The 14,921-nt window shown below is 47.3% G+C and overlaps 2 protein-coding genes across 2 annotated transcripts; both read right to left on the bottom strand.

Moving 5' to 3' along the window:
• Positions 1-3,843: 3,843 nt before the first annotated feature.
• On the bottom strand, positions 3,844-4,947 carry BC939DRAFT_471643 (uncharacterized protein). Its single transcript, XM_051558230.1, has 2 exons — positions 4,431-4,947; positions 3,844-4,310 (listed from the first exon to the last, which is right to left on the bottom strand). The coding sequence occupies exons 1-2, from the start codon at positions 4,520-4,522 to the stop codon at positions 4,208-4,210; spliced, it is 195 nt and encodes a 64-aa protein (XP_051405864.1). The 5' UTR covers positions 4,523-4,947; the 3' UTR covers positions 3,844-4,207.
• Positions 4,948-5,726: 779 nt separating this feature from the next.
• BC939DRAFT_88109 (uncharacterized protein) lies at positions 5,727-8,775 on the bottom strand. Its single transcript, XM_051561972.1, has 9 exons — positions 8,570-8,775; positions 8,412-8,454; positions 8,246-8,317; positions 7,499-8,152; positions 7,372-7,404; positions 6,972-7,296; positions 6,486-6,857; positions 6,156-6,403; positions 5,727-6,025 (listed from the first exon to the last, which is right to left on the bottom strand). Exons 1-9 carry the CDS (start codon positions 8,642-8,644, stop codon positions 5,859-5,861), a joined length of 1,989 nt encoding a protein of 662 aa, XP_051405863.1. The 5' UTR covers positions 8,645-8,775; the 3' UTR covers positions 5,727-5,858.
• Positions 8,776-14,921: the final 6,146 nt, after the last annotated feature.

Genomic DNA, 14,921 nt, shown 5'->3' with positions numbered 1-14,921 from the left:
TTCTGTGATGTTTTATGTACCTGAGAGTGAGTCAAGGAGACAAAAGAGCGTTTTTGTTTATTATGCTCCCGGTAGGGGTTTTTATAGCCCCGATCTGGGGCTTGGAGTATTAGATAGCTTAATAGTCTCATGAATAAAAATGGAAGTGGCCTGAATATGAAGGTTCACTCCCAGTACAGTCCCAATTTGGGGTCTGGACGGAACAACTTCCCCCAAGTTTTGATCCCTCAAAACTACTGTTGAGATGGGGTTAGTCATCGATGTGTGAGGAAAATGATAGTAAAAACCTCTGTGATATGAAACGTAATGGAGGAAAAGGTAAACCTCCTAGTAGTTCGTCTGAGGAAAACGAGAAAAACCTCAGTTGGATGATTTAGTTGCGAGAGAAAAAGGTAAAACTCGCTGGTGCGTCAACGTCTGTGCGTTGCAACCTTAAATAATGAATGTGGGGAAAAATGTACAAAACCCCTTTTGATCATACCCTGAATTTTCTTCTCTCTTCTGGAGAAGACTCAGAGCTTGAAAGCCCTCAGTAAGCATTATCGTGCTCACTGCTGCATATTCAGCCGAGTCCAGTGTACAGTGCAAATCCTTTATAGTGGAAATTTTTTCCCTTGTAGAGGAGGAAATGGTTTTTAGTATTTGAGCTTGGCGTCGTGACACTTGAGGATGAAGTAACATGCCTTCAACAGGAGCTCGAACAAAAATACGCGAACAACAAGGACGCCATTTCTAAGCAAAAGGACATTTCCGTCCTCAACTACCTCAGTATGTGCGACGGCGATGGACCTTCAGAGTCGATTCATGAAGCTGCGATGAGCGTCATAAACAGCGAAGAATTCAGGCACATTTTCAATCAGCACCAGGAGAGCGACTTTATTGAGGAGGATGAAATCGATGATGATGATGATGATTTGGATGACGATTATGTGATTCCACCGAAGCGGAAGGTGAACAGAATCCTTTTTACTCTTCGTTCTCGCGACGTTACAAGAATTGAAGAATGCTCATCGTCTGGTGCAAGCCCACAGAAAAAGAGGCCGTCTGACATGTCGGCTATCTGGCGGACTATCAATGAAGCAACGTCCATGTTCCGTGGACGCCATGGCCCCGTATCTATCGAATCTATGCGCATGCTTTCTCACCTAGCTTCCGACGCGGAAACCGCTCTGGACCGAATCCAATTGCTGGCGTATAAGGCAGACGATGAGGAGGTTTATGAGCAGGAGGAGGAGGAGGAGGAGAATGGCAATTTATAAATTTTGTAAACAGATGTATTCATATCAGAATATACGTTGGCATATATTTTTGAATCAAACTGAATACTAAAAACCATTTCCTCCTCTACAAGGGAAAAATTTTCCATTATAAAGGATTTGCACTGTACTTTATTACTATATAAATCTATCACCTCTAAAACTCAATCTAGAGTTGATTAATAAATATCGTGTAGATGTGTGTTTGGAGGCGCATCTCTTTCTCACTGACTTCAAGAACCACCATATAATTCAATATTTGCTCTCATGAAATTCCATCACTATTTGTGGGGTAGAAGGTTCACGCTGTACACTGATCACAGACCCTTGACATACATTCACGAACAGAAGGAGCTACCTCCGATCATTACGAATTGGAAGGAGACATTGCTCAATTATAATTTCGAATGTGTGTATCGTCCAGGGCTGTTGAACGTTATTCCAGATGCATTATCCCGAGCATTTCCAGATGAATTATGGACGCCTGTTGAGAGTGTAAACTCTAGAGGCAAGGAGCATCGTGTTGCAGCAGTGACTAGGTCAGGGCTACGAAAGGCCACTCTTTCGCCTACAGAAGAGGACGTCACTATTTCTTCGGTTGACTTAGCAGATCGTCTCTCGACAGTACCTATTGATCATGAAGCACCGTATACTCATGTTATGCAGACGAACGGCATGGACAGAACTACTGTTCTAGACGTCGAAGAACGCAAACAAATACTCAATCAAGTCCATGAATTTGGTCATCTCGGGGGTAATGCAATGGTTAAGGTCATTTATGAGCGGGGCTACACGTGGCCAAAGCTCAGGGAAGATTGTCTCAAATGGATTAGCCAATGTGGACCCTGTCAGCACTTTAATATTGCACGCAAAGGATATCATCCACTGAAAGCCATTCATGCAGAATTACCTGGAGAGCATGTAGCGATTGATCTAGCCACATTTGACGTTAGCAGGCAAGGCAACGTGTTCGCCTTGGTAATGGTTGACATCTGTACTAGATTCGTCTTTCTGGGACCATTGCCGAATAAGGAAGCCAAGACAGTTGCAGGCGTCTTCTTCAAATTATTTTGTACAATTGGTTTCCCAAAGATTATCCAAAGCGACAGTGGCACCGAATTCGTAAATGAAGTAGCCAAACTCATGTCGCAAAAGCTGCAGATTGATCACAGGTTATCCACACCATATCATCCTCGATCCAACGGTGTTGCTGAGAGATATGTTAGAGCCCTTAAAGAGAATATTCAGAAGCAACTTGAAGGTCGTCTTGATCTTTGGGATGCTTATCTTCCTTTGACCCAACTCCAATTAAACGAGCGTGCGGCGAGTCTCCACAAGTCTACGCCGTTCTCATTATTCTTCGGACGCTCCTTTGCAGGGCTAACTGATTTTACGTCAGCAGAATCACATCTTATGGCAGAAGAAGAACTTGAGAAACGCTTGGAATACCTTACGGAACTAGTCTTTCCGGCAGTGTCAGAAACCAGTGCAGAAACATAGCGCAAAATGATTGATAAGTTCAATCGTACACATCACATTCTGGGGTTCCCTCCTGGCTGTTATGTCATGGCCAGAGAGCAACTCCAGGAAGGCAAGCTTGCACCAAAGTACCAAGGCCCTTACAAGGTCATGGAACGTATAGAGAATGGAGCTTATACCTTGTTGGATGCCACGAATCAGAAACTAGAACGCAACTACGCCCCTGTCCAACTCAAACTTGTCACGCAGGACCTAGATGGTCGCAATGATGAGTCGTACGAAGTCGAAGCCATTCTTGGCCACGAACTCACGGCAGAGGGGGTGAGGTACACTGTCAAGTGGAAAGGATACGACTCTTCTCACAACTCGCAACTAGAGTATGACAATTTTGATTCAGATCTGATCATCAGACGGTACTGGAAGCGTTTGAACCAACAGAACCCTCATGTCATTGCAAAGCAAGCAGAGAAGGAAAAGAGAGTTCAGAGAAAAACGCTACGACAACAGATGGCACAGCAAAAACCAATCTCAAAAGATGCGAGTAAGGGAAAAAGAGGAAAGAAAAACTCCTCTCCCAGGAAGAAAGCAAAGTAGTGAGCATGACAACGCTTACTGAGGGCTTTCAAGCTCTGAGTCTTCTCCAGAAGAGAGAAGAAAATTCAGGGTATGATCAAAAGGGGTTTTGTACATTTTTCCCCACATTCATTATTTAAGGTTGCAACGCACAGACGTTGACGCACCAGCGAGTTTTACCTTTTTCTCTCGCAACTAAATCATCCAACTGAGGTTTTTCTCGTTTTCCTCAGACGAACTACTAGGAGGTTTACCTTTTCCTCCATTACGTTTCATATCACAGAGGTTTTTACTATCATTTTCCTCACACATCGATGACTAACCCCATCTCAACAGTAGTTTTGAGGGATCAAAACTTGGGGGAAGTTGTTCCGTCCAGACCCCAAATTGGGACTGTACTGGGAGTGAACCTTCATATTCAGGCCACTTCCATTTTTATTCATGAGACTATTAAGCTATCTAATACTCCAAGCCCCAGATCGGGGCTATAAAAACCCCTACCGGGAGCATAATAAACAAAAACGCTCTTTTGTCTCCTTGACTCACTCTCAGGTACATAAAACATCACAGTATGGTTCAAAACTGGGCCAATCACGTGGCCTCTACCGATGACTATAACTTTACAGTGGTTGCTGGTAGCGACTTCATCTTTTATTAACGTCTTCTATAATGGCTAAGGAACATTCCTACAAAGTTCTAAGGTAATCGGATCGCTAGTTTGTGAGTCTCAGCTCTCAGAGTAAATATCTGCTCAGTTTTGAACGGCACTGTATAACTGGTCTTGTTCTAGTTCAAACTCGTTGCATTGGACTTGAGCGCAAAATTTGAGAAAGAGATCTTGACCATCCGGCCACCTTCTTTTTTATTTGGTTTCCAAACTATAATGAATGATGCAGAACTTAGTTGCACGCGCAGCAGTTGCCACCACAATCCTTGTGGGCACAGCCGTTGGGGCAGTTAGTGAAAATGGGTTCACAAATGGCAAGACATCTTCTTGGCTCACTAAAAAGAAAGAGATCGGTCAATATTTTCATCGTGAGAGAGTAGAGATATCGAAACCATTTCAGTTATACTCGAGCCACTTGATGAGGTAGAAGTCCAAAAGAGATCAGGTCCACTTACAGCTGGTGCTCTGAAACTGGCGTGGCAGTTGAAGTAGACAAGATGGCCAAGCAAGCCAACGTAAAGGCGAAGATAGCAGTAGTGGATTTCATGATGTTTTCTTGACCAGGAGAGTAGGGATCGAATGTGGAGAATTGAAAGGGAAATAAAGGAACAGACGACAGTGGTATGACAACAGATGATGAGTATTTAACTGTTTTTTATACTTTGAGGGAACAGTTATGTCGTCTGCGCCGCTTGTATGTTCGTAATGGGCTCTTCTTCTCACGGAAAATCCGCGCGCTGGAGGGCTAGGGCAAAAAGAAAGTCAACAGGGGATTAGTCCACAACAATTCCCACGGGAGTATGCGTGTAACCATGCAACTGTCGTTGGGCGTTCAAGTCAACGGCATAGAATTGTCCGCAGTGGACTAAGGCTGAAGCAATAAAAGAAATAGCCATGGAGGTACAGTCGAACATTTGAGTTATCCGTCACTTTCACTAGTAAAAATGACGGATAAATGGATTTCGACTGCAGAGAGGAAAAGAAAAATGAAAAGAGAGAGCTGCAAGACCCATTGTTTATAGATACCGTGGGACGGGTGATAAACTGCGCAATCATGCGTGCAAGAATGCTGATATTGGTCAGTTAATATGGATCATGGTTGCACGAAGTTAATTTCAAGGGAACTGAGGATAAATTCGAGGGAACTGGTAGCTCCATAGAAGGAATAACTGGTTGCTTTTTGATCCTTCGATGTCTCCTCCTGCAGGAGAATTCGAGGTCGCGTTTCTGGAGCGTTTCACTTGTCAAAGTTTTTATTATGCTTAAGGGGCCCGTGAATTCGGCCTCAGTTACGCGCGTCAACTGAAATCGGTCTGTGCGCACGCGCGTTTTTCGAATTGTCCGTGTTGCGTTTAGCTTCTGTCATATAACGTAAATCTGTTTAGGTTAATCAGTATTCAATCGCCTGTTAAAGGGCTCATTCATGATGAACATTTCCCGCCAAGTGTTCATATCAACGTGGCTTTTAGATCTTTCAATGTTGGCACTTTCTTTTCTTTCAGGAGAGTTGTCGATGCTTTGATCACTTTTATTTCTCTTAAGGGGTTCGTCGATTTCAATGTAGGCTACGCATAATTCTTGAAACTGGTCTGTGCGCATGTCAGCTTTTATCACGTGCATATTCACATCCCTTTGTGTCGCTGCTTAAGGGATACTCCAAAAACATAGCCAGCATATCAGCCAGGACCTTTATGTCGACATTTCAGTGACGTAAGATCGAGTTGATTAGGTAAGCCGATGGAGCCATAGAGTCTTATTTCATAAGATAACCTTATGAACTGAAGATGAGCCTAACCCAACGTTACTCGCCGTCAAGGACGAGCGTCTTTGTTGGCTTATTGAAAGACGGTCTGAGCCAAGAGAGAGGAACTTTCGGGTTCGGGCTAGGGCGTATCCTGACACGGCGGATGGCAGCGAGAGTCTTCTTTACCTTTACCAGCGCATGTTGAAATGCTTCCATCATGGTGATGATGGGGAGCATGTTCATATGATCGGCTGCAATGTAGCAAATTGCAAACCGACGCATGATATAAGTTCCTTCGGCATGAATCTGCATAGTAAAAAATTCGGCCAAAGGTTCTAAAGTTATATATAGAGATATAAAGGCAACATGAATGACATGGAAAGAGGGAAAGAGGAGAGGCTTTTAAATACGCTCAGCACCATCAACACAAACATACCTCGCACGAGAATCCCAACAACGCAAACTTCGTCCTTAGGAGAAAGCATCACGATCGAGTCCAGCGCGAGCTTCATCCCTTGACCCAACTTCGTCCTGTCGTCCCAAATTTGAAAGCCCTTGTTCGAAGCGACTTTTCCTTCCAAAAGCACTAGAGATACTTCTCCCTGTTTGGTCACCGTCACAGTTGCGAAATCGGGAACGAGTAGACTGGAGTCTGTGTTTCGAGTCTCCTCCTGCGTCTGCGTCCTACGGATATGAAAGGATATGAGATTAGCATCGCAAAAAGTAGCTAGGTAATTTGAAATGGAGAGCATAAGTAATTATTTACCAGCCACTCGTAGTGAACGTAATACTGCTGAAGTACGTTTGTAGGAAGGGTCCCAGCCAAGATTTGAGGTATGTGTCCTCGTTGCACGATTCGCTGTTCCAGAGTTGGCCACTGCTGACCATCAGGTTTAAGATGGACTGGAGAGATGGGTCATTGGGTGGCGAAGCTCTCAAACGTGCTTTAAATGAGTCTGGGCTCTCCCGAGCTAAAAAGCGCACCCACTGGTGTGCTTCATCGACAGTAACTTTTGGGAGTGGGTCCACTTGGTCCCTCGTCGCTTCACAGAGTGCGGCCCAAGGCTCGTCTTCAATCTCGACGTGCAAGCCTCTAGTCTGGTGATCTCCTTCAACGAGGAACACAAAGTTCACCACCCTATGCAAAGCATGGTTTCAAAAGAGGTTAAAGGATCCGGTTCATTCGCTTTCACTCTTACATTTGTCATAAGTATATCCTTCAATAAATGTCCAAAGAGCCAAATCTACTTACAGTTTCTCGTGAGGTTCGGTCAAGCCGCCGTTCTCTTTTATGACACGATCCCTAAAATCCATCAAATCGCCACCAATCTCAACGTCGTTGTATATCCACGCACTATCGACATTCGAGTCATGTCGTCCGCTTCCCTCAAGATAATTCCATGTATAGAACTTGGTAGTCGACTCATAAAGGTCTTGATCCGTAAAAAAGTTCGGGTCATATGGATCGGTCGAGGGTAGGTTCAATCCAAGCGAGAGCTGTGAATTTGCCGGCGACACCATATCACGAAGATCGGCTTCAGTACCATCATTGGGTGATGAGTATCCCGGCGGATTCACTAAAAAATGAAGTCATTGATACATTAATGTCAATTTGAAATTTCACAGCTTTGACTTAGACCAAGTCCACTTACAATCCTCCAGCGTCAGGCTGGATCCAGATGAAACTATTAAGAGGATAAGACGAATGAAGTACAAGAGAAGTAATTACATTTGCTCATCAAACAAAACCCTGGTTCGTTTAACTGTGATATTACTCACTTCTCCTCGATTGTCCGTGATTCTGTCCAGTGGAAGTTCCAGATGCAAGTTGTCCATAAATGTCTTCAAGTGAGGTGGCTGTGGATGGGGCCAAGGATGAAGCAACCTCGAGGAGCGTCTTATTTGACGCAGGAAGGGTGTGTGGCCCAGGCTCTCTAGATTCCGCAGAGAAAGTCCGCGACCTGTGTGGTGTACTTGATGCTGGTGGTCCAGTCTCTTCAGGCTCTGTAAAAGCCAACAACTGATGTGAGGTTATCGATGCCTGTGGCTCATGTCGTCCGGTGTCCTGTCCAATGAAGGAAAGCGCGTCTGGCTTAGGCGCTTTATATGAGCCAGTCTGCGTTCCACGAAAGCCTGGCTTACCAGCATCAGCCAAAGGAGCACCGGTTAAGGAAGGGCCAGTTGAAGGAGCACCTGCTTTGTGGGAAGGCTTGAAAGATACAAGTGGCGCAGAAGGTGTAGTCCGCTTTGGGCTAGAGATAACCTCGTTGGAGGTCGTCGATAAGGCAGCATCCTGGTCGAGGGAAGCAGGTCGCGCGGGCGGTTCGGCATCAGGGTGATCATTGTTGTTTTCACCGTCTTCATTATCTTGGGACAGATGTCTCTCATTCATAGCGGAGATTGCAGGAGGAATTGGCGTGGGCAATAGAGGAGCTATTAAAAAGTAAAAATAATTGTCAGCGCGATTGGTAGACTAGGCAAAGAAACAGAACAGTTTGTCCAAGGGGCTGACCAAACTATGCTTACATTGGTTTCGTAGTGTCTTCGGTAGTCTGGCACCGTCATCGTCAAGGGCATCGCGTGGACGCTTCCGGTCAGCTAGTGGAGTGTTATTAATGAAAGGCGCCAATGAAGTCAATGCATAAGAAATGCATGAGTCTCCGGACCAATCGATATATGCAAGTTTGCTTACCTGTGCTTGGATTGGCCGTGCAATTTCTTAGATCAAGGTCATCCTTGGGAGAGAACGTGGAATGAGTAGACTCCACTTAAGTAATGTAGCACTGGTTTAGCATTGGAAATCCAAGTAAACACATTCCTAACAGGCATCCATGTATTCATTTGGCTCACCCTAGCGTTTTTCCATACGCAACGTAAGCTGTTGATCCGCCACTCGAAGCTGTTTTTTTGAAGATTCAAGGGCATCTTGTTCGCGGTCAACAGAGACTCGATCACGGTAGTACTCGTCTATGTCATCTTGGGTGAGTGCCGATGCGGTAACAGCAGCCCTCCGCACGACTTCATATGAACTCTTCTTGAGGTCTGACAACCATCGGATCCACTCATCAATCAGAGCTGAGGATTGATCTCGCTGTAACGCGCGGTATTTAATGTAATCAACGGGTTTGAAGCATGGGTGTCCTGTGTGTGACAGAAAGTAGCCTGCTCCTTTCCGCCGATCATTAATCTCAGCGTGCCAGCTTCCTGAAGCAGACATTGCAACTCAGATACTAAGAAATACAGCCAAGAAGATGACTTAGACAAGTTCCAAATGCATACCCAATGCGATCAGACATATAAAACGACGCACAGCAAAAACCGCCATTGAGGCAAGTGTGCGTTCTCTCATGGCCAGTCGCAATCAGTGGCTGCCAAGCAGGAGGCTCTGATGAAGAGCATGCCACAGGGCCGGCAATGATCGCGAAAACTAACTCAATCTCCACAGACCTGAGGCCCTTCGTTTGGTTGTGAACCAAAGGAAGCCAGGAGGCAGAGGAGGGTAGGCAGGACAAGAACAAAGAAATCTCCCTCTTTGCCAGTCGCGACTGCGATGTGCAAATGAACATACGACAGGATCATTGGCTGCCAAGCAGGAGACTCTGATGAAGAGCATGCCACAGGGCCGGCAATGATCGCGAAAACTAACTCAATCTCCACAGACCTGAGGCCCTTCGTTTGGCTGTGAACCAAAGGAAGCCAGGAGGCAGAGGAGGGCAGGCAGGAGAGAGGGAGAAAGGCAGAAATGAAATGACATCATTTACCTGTTGTGTGTGCCGGCCTGATTTGATTTGTCGAAGAGAGCAAAGGCGATGGAATAGAAAGAGTGTAGTGTGATGACCAGTGACCAGAAGAGTACGAGTGAAGTGGATTGTTAACAAAACGCGGCCAACAACCTTAATTTGACCTCTCTATTCTAAAGACGAAAATATACAGCCACATATTCAGTCGAGTCCCCTTATGTACACACAAGGTCTCTGCACGAATCTTGAGTTCTACTACGTCACTTTTTCCCAGTTTCACCCACCTCTTCTCTACCCCTCCTTCCCCACTCATAAACCCATTTACCTACGCGAGGCACACATAATGCCTTCGGGTACGCTTGCTTTATTTTTCGCGCACCACTCCCTTTCGCTTCTCGCCATACAGCACGTACTGAGAGTTGCCTTTACCTTTACCATCCATTCTTTAGACATAAGACGAACCTATTTACGCTGGTCCTAGAAAACAGGGATACAGGAGCTAGCGTCCCTGTTTCCTTCCTTCTCACCAAGAGCTGTGAGATTCATATCCTCTTAAACTGACTGAAGGCCCTCCGGAGGAGGATGAAGGATGTCTTCTCTCTGCCCGACCAAGAATACGACTTCAAACCCAATATAGTTGTTACCGACCAAGGTAATACAAAGGTCCTGGCTGTCAAGAGTGCGTTTCCAGGCGTACCTTTACACTATTGCGCCTGGCATGTGTTAGAGGTGTGGGAACGCGAGGTCAAGTCCAGGATGAAGGGCCTCGATGTCTACTCCGTTGCGCGTAGACTTGAAATAAGGTCGGAGGTATGTGCGCAGACTTGCATACTATGTTTTGATATATAGGGCGGGTGTCCGCATCCGAACAGGGATCGAGGATCCAATCAAATACCACACATCCGGGCGTCTTTTTAAAAACGCGGCGGGCAACCTCTCCCACAAACCTCACGGCTCACTCAGAAAGAACCAGTCTGCCTCAACAGCCAGCGGCGTTTGCATTTTTTAAAGATGCCACTTGTGCTCCCACAGGATTCAGGCGCCCTTTTCAAATCTACCTCTTTTTAGAAAATCTCTGTCGTCTTTCTTCTTACAAATACTGAATCAAAAACATCAGTGTCTCGAGGCTGTCTAGGACTACTCAGGGTACTCTTCCAGCGAAAACTCGATCAGACCATGCAACTGCATTTCATCGACACCTGCAGTCCATACAAGATAGAGGTTGCAACAGCAGCAGAGTCAAGGGGTCAAGGGCAGTGGTCAAGTAGGAATGCGTAGAAATGAATGCTGTTTAATGATCGTAAGTAGGGTCTATATATACATGTCTGGGGCCTATTGTACAGTGTCGTAGTGGAGTTGTCATGATGCCGGGCTCCCATCCTGGCTCTGTGTGTCGTAACCGTGCAGCTTGGTAACCGAGTGGTAATCCTGTTGCACCTTCCCATTTTAAAAAAAAATCACACTCCATGGCTGCGCTTGTATTGTCGTAAGAGTCGAGTGCAGTGCGTAAGGTTGCTCTCCGGTTCCCATGTCGAATCCTCCCTGGGGTATCCATGCCATTGGATTAAGTATTCCGTCCTATTGTTTCGCTGTCGATGGTCCAAGATAGTCTCTGCTTCGTATTCCTCCTCTCCGTCAATAATCTCTGGTGGTGGTCGAGCCGGTGCACGTTGTCCAAGGCCTTCAGGTGATGGTTTGTATTCACGGAAGCGATCGACGTGGAAGACATCGTGGATCTTCATAGTGGGTGGCAGCTCAACGCGAAAAGAAACTGGTGAGTGCTGCTCCAGGATTGTATAGGGGCCAATAAATCGATCTTGCAGCTTTTTGGTCGGGCGATTGCGATCCGCTGCAACAGTGATGTCTTCTGCATTGAGTAGCACTTTGTCTCCAATTTTAAAATCGTGATCTCGTCGACGGGTATCTGCGTTCCGTGCCTGGCGTTCCTGTGCTGCAGCAATTGCCTCCTGTGCAACAATCAATGCGGAACTCTGTGACTCCATGAACTCGGTAACACTGGGGTTGGGGCTGCTTTGGGTATGGAGAAGTGAGGCCGGGACTCGAGGATGGAATCCGTTGTTCAAAAAAAATGGTGAGTGACCAGTGGTGGCATTAATCGAATTATTATATGCGAACTCTGCGGCTGATAGAAGTAAATCCCAATTTGTTTGTCGTTGATCCACGAACGCGCGCAAAATAGATTCCAAAGTTCGATTGGCACGTTCCGTTTGTCCATCGGTCTGAGGGTGGAAGGCAGTTGACATCGCTAGCTTGACATCCATGAGGCGGTGCAACTCTTTCCAGAAGCGGCTTGTGAACTTGGAGTCGCGGTCGGAGACGATGGTGGTGGGCATGCCATGGAGTCTGAAGACGTTATGAAAAAATTGGCGTGCCACGTCTGATGCTGTATCCTTTGTGCTGCTGGGGGCGAAATGGACTTGCTTTGATAGCTTGTCCACAAAAACGGTGATGGAGTCATGGCCACGAGGTGTCTTGGGTAATTGCACAATGAAGTCCATGGTCACTGTCTCCCAGCGCTGTGCTGGTATTTCCAGAGACTGAAGTAATCCTGCAGGTCGTTGCTGGCTTGGCTTGCTGCGCTGGCAGCTCTCGCATGTCTGCACATAGAGTCGAGTGTCGTGGGTAATCTTGGGCCAGTATACAATGCGTCGAAGGGCATGGTACGTCTTGTCAAAACCGAGATGGCCGGCAATAGCAGAATCGTGGGCGTCGTGTAGAAGAAGCAAACGAATGTCAGACTTCTGAGGGATGCAAACAAGAGTGTTGCCACGACGAGAAACGTAGAGCAATTTATCAATTAAAGAATAACGTGGGGGTGGACTTCCCTCGAGGCAGCTTTTGTAGATAGGACCGAGACTAGGGTCATCGAGGTAGCTATCCACCAGGCGCTGCCTTAAGCCTGGGTCAATGCGGATGTCCAAATTGTTGACTTCAACTGGTGGTGATTCTTCTTGGTGGTCAGGCCGACGTGAGAGAGCGTCCGCGACGACGTTGTCCGCGCCACGCTTGTACTTGAAATCGAAACTGTATTCTTGCAGGAGCTCCATCCAGCGCGCCTGTCGTCGGGTGAGCTTTGGTTGGGTTGGAAAATGTCTGAGCGTCGCATGATCTGTGTACACAATAAAATGCGTGCCATCTAGGTAATAGCGCCATTGCTTGAGGGCATGAACTACAGCGAGCAACTCCTGCTCGTGGGTTGGGTAATTCCGTTCGGCTGAGTTGAACTTCCGCGATGTGAATGCTACTGGTCGAGACTCGCCGTGCTCATCCGTCTGAAATAGAACTGCGCCGAGCGCGAATCCTGAAGCATCTGTCTCTACAGTCGTTGGCAGATCGGGGTCGAAAATCCTGAGGACTGGAGCCTTGCTGATTGCTTCCTTGAGGGCGGTGAAGGCGTGCTCCTTGTCCTGGTCCCAAGAAAATTCAACGCCTTCACCTAGCAGTGCGGTCAAAGGTAGAGCGATGTCAGCAAAATTACGGATGTACTGATGGTAAAACTGAGCGAGGCCAATAAACTGCTGGACATCTCTCTGCTTGGTGGGGCGCGGCCACTCGCGGATGGCTCTAACATGACCGGCGGACGTGTGGATGCCGTCTTTGGAGACGACGTGGCCGAGGAACTCGGTCTCTTCTTGCATGAAGGAGCATTTGCTCAGCTTCGCGTAAAGACCATTCTTGCGGAGTAGCGAAAGGACGCTTCGGATGTGGGACAGGTGCTCAGCTTTGGTTTTGGAATAAATAAGAATGTCGTCGAGGTAGACAACAACCCATTTGTCCAATACGGGATCAAGGACATTGAACATCATGTTCGAAAAAGCAGCAGGTGCATTAGTTAAACCAAAAGGAACGACATTGAACTCGAAGTGGCCATATCGACAACGGAACGCGGTCTTGTGAGTGTGTGGTTCGAAGATGCGTTGCTGATGGTATCCAGATAATAGGTCGAGTTTGGTGAAGTAGCGAGCGCCGCGGAACCGGTCGATGAGTTCGTCAATTCTGGGGAGGGGGTGTCGGTTCTTTCTGGTGATGCGATTGAGTCCACGATAGTCTACACACATGCGAAGTGTACCATCTTTCTTTTTAACAAAGAGGACTGGCGCTCCGTATGGCGATGTGCTGGGTTTGATGAATCCTTTGGCGAGCAGATCATCCAGCTGCTTCCTGAGTTCGTCCAGCTCAGCAATTGAAAGACGAATAACAGGTCGAACAGGTGGATCAGCCGTGGGGTCAGTGTCAATTTTCATGGCATCTCCACGGTCTGGTGGAAGACCAGCTGGGAGGCCATCGGGAAAGACGTCGGGGAATTCGTTCTCTACAATGGGGCGGATGTCAGGTGGAAGGCGAGGTGCTGTCTTGGTTGCTGTTTCCTGTTTAACGAGAGCGAGGAAGACTTCGCTGCCAGGCTGAGCAGCGAGTGAATTAAAATGCATATGGCTCAACAGTAAGCCACGAGACTTAGCGGTTACAGAAGAGGGTGCAAACCTTTGCAGGACCATCGAACGGAAACGCCTTTGTGGTGAAAGTGAAGACTGTTGTCGCGCCAGTTGATAGAAGGATTGATCTGAGTGAGCCAGGGTTTGCCGAGGATGAGGTCATAGGATTGGAGGTCATAGAGGAGTGGTTGAAGGGTGTCTGCGTAGTTGTCGCGGGCGAGGGAGATGGAGGCAGTGTGTTGAGTGAGAGAAGAGGAACCGTCGGGAAGGATAATTGGGATGGGGGAACAGGGGACGAGTGGGATAGAGTGATGGCGCTGGAAGGTCTTGCTGATGACATTTCCCTCAGCTCCACCATCAATAAGAATACGTGCAGGGTGTCCACTGACAGAACCAATAAATGTGAGCAAAGTGCGTTCAGCAACAGCCGTGGTGAACGACTGCAGCTTAATTGCACGCTTACGCTGAAGTTGAGCCTGGCGCTTGGAGAGAGGTGGTGCTAAAGGAGCGAGAGAGGCAAGTGGGTCCAGGTCCACTGTCTCAGTCGACCTAGACACCACAGAAGAATGAGGTTGGGGTAGATCCGAGACAGGAGCCATAGCGCCAGGGGCGGGGTGAGTATCCGGGGTTGATATATTTTCATTTTTATGCAGAGGAGCGAGTGCCAACAGAGATTGAAGACCAAATTTATTTTTTGAAGAATATTGACTTAACTCTGGAAGGGGCTCACTCCTCTTGTCCAGACAAGAGGAGGGAATTTCAGCGACTAGGTCCTGGACTAAACCTGGCCGCTGGAGGCTTTTCCCGAGCCGTCAGCATGGGATGGGCCCTCGGTAAAATTGTTGAAGGCGCGACCGCCGCGCTCGTTCTCGGGACAGTTGGGTGCAATGTGTCCCACCTCGCGGCAGCGGAAACATCTATTTTCACGGATGCAACGTGTACGCTCAGCGGCGTCGAGAGGGGGCTTGTTCCGGGTGTAAGAGCCGGAACGGAACTTGTTCACGGTTT

Source organism: Gamsiella multidivaricata (genome assembly GCF_025024155.1).
Source record: "Gamsiella multidivaricata strain RSA 2152 chromosome Unknown BC939scaffold_173, whole genome shotgun sequence".
Lineage (NCBI taxonomy): Eukaryota > Fungi > Mortierellomycota > Mortierellomycetes > Mortierellales > Mortierellaceae > Gamsiella > Gamsiella multidivaricata.
The sequence above is the reverse complement of the archived record's forward strand: the minus strand, read 5'-3'. Positions and strand labels throughout refer to the sequence as shown.

Bases quoted from the DNA above. Each gene is read 5' to 3' on its own strand.
- BC939DRAFT_471643 (XM_051558230.1), bottom strand. From the start codon at position 4,522: ATGAAATCCACTACTGCTATCTTCGCCTTTACGTTGGCTTGCTTGGCC. The intron at 4,311-4,430 runs GTAAGTGGACCT...CTTTCTTTTTAG, and splicing joins CCAGTTTCAGAGCACCAGCT to TGAGCCAAGAAGATGTCTTG.
- BC939DRAFT_88109 (XM_051561972.1), bottom strand. From the start codon at position 8,644: ATGCCCTTGAATCTTCAAAAAAACAGCTTCGAGTGGCGGATCAACAGC. The intron at 7,297-7,371 runs GTAAGTGGACTT...TTCATTTTTTAG, and splicing joins CAGCCTGACGCTGGAGGATT to TGAATCCGCCGGGATACTCA. The intron at 6,404-6,485 runs GTAAATAATTAC...TCATATCCGTAG, and splicing joins ACGTTCACTACGAGTGGCTG to GACGCAGACGCAGGAGGAGA.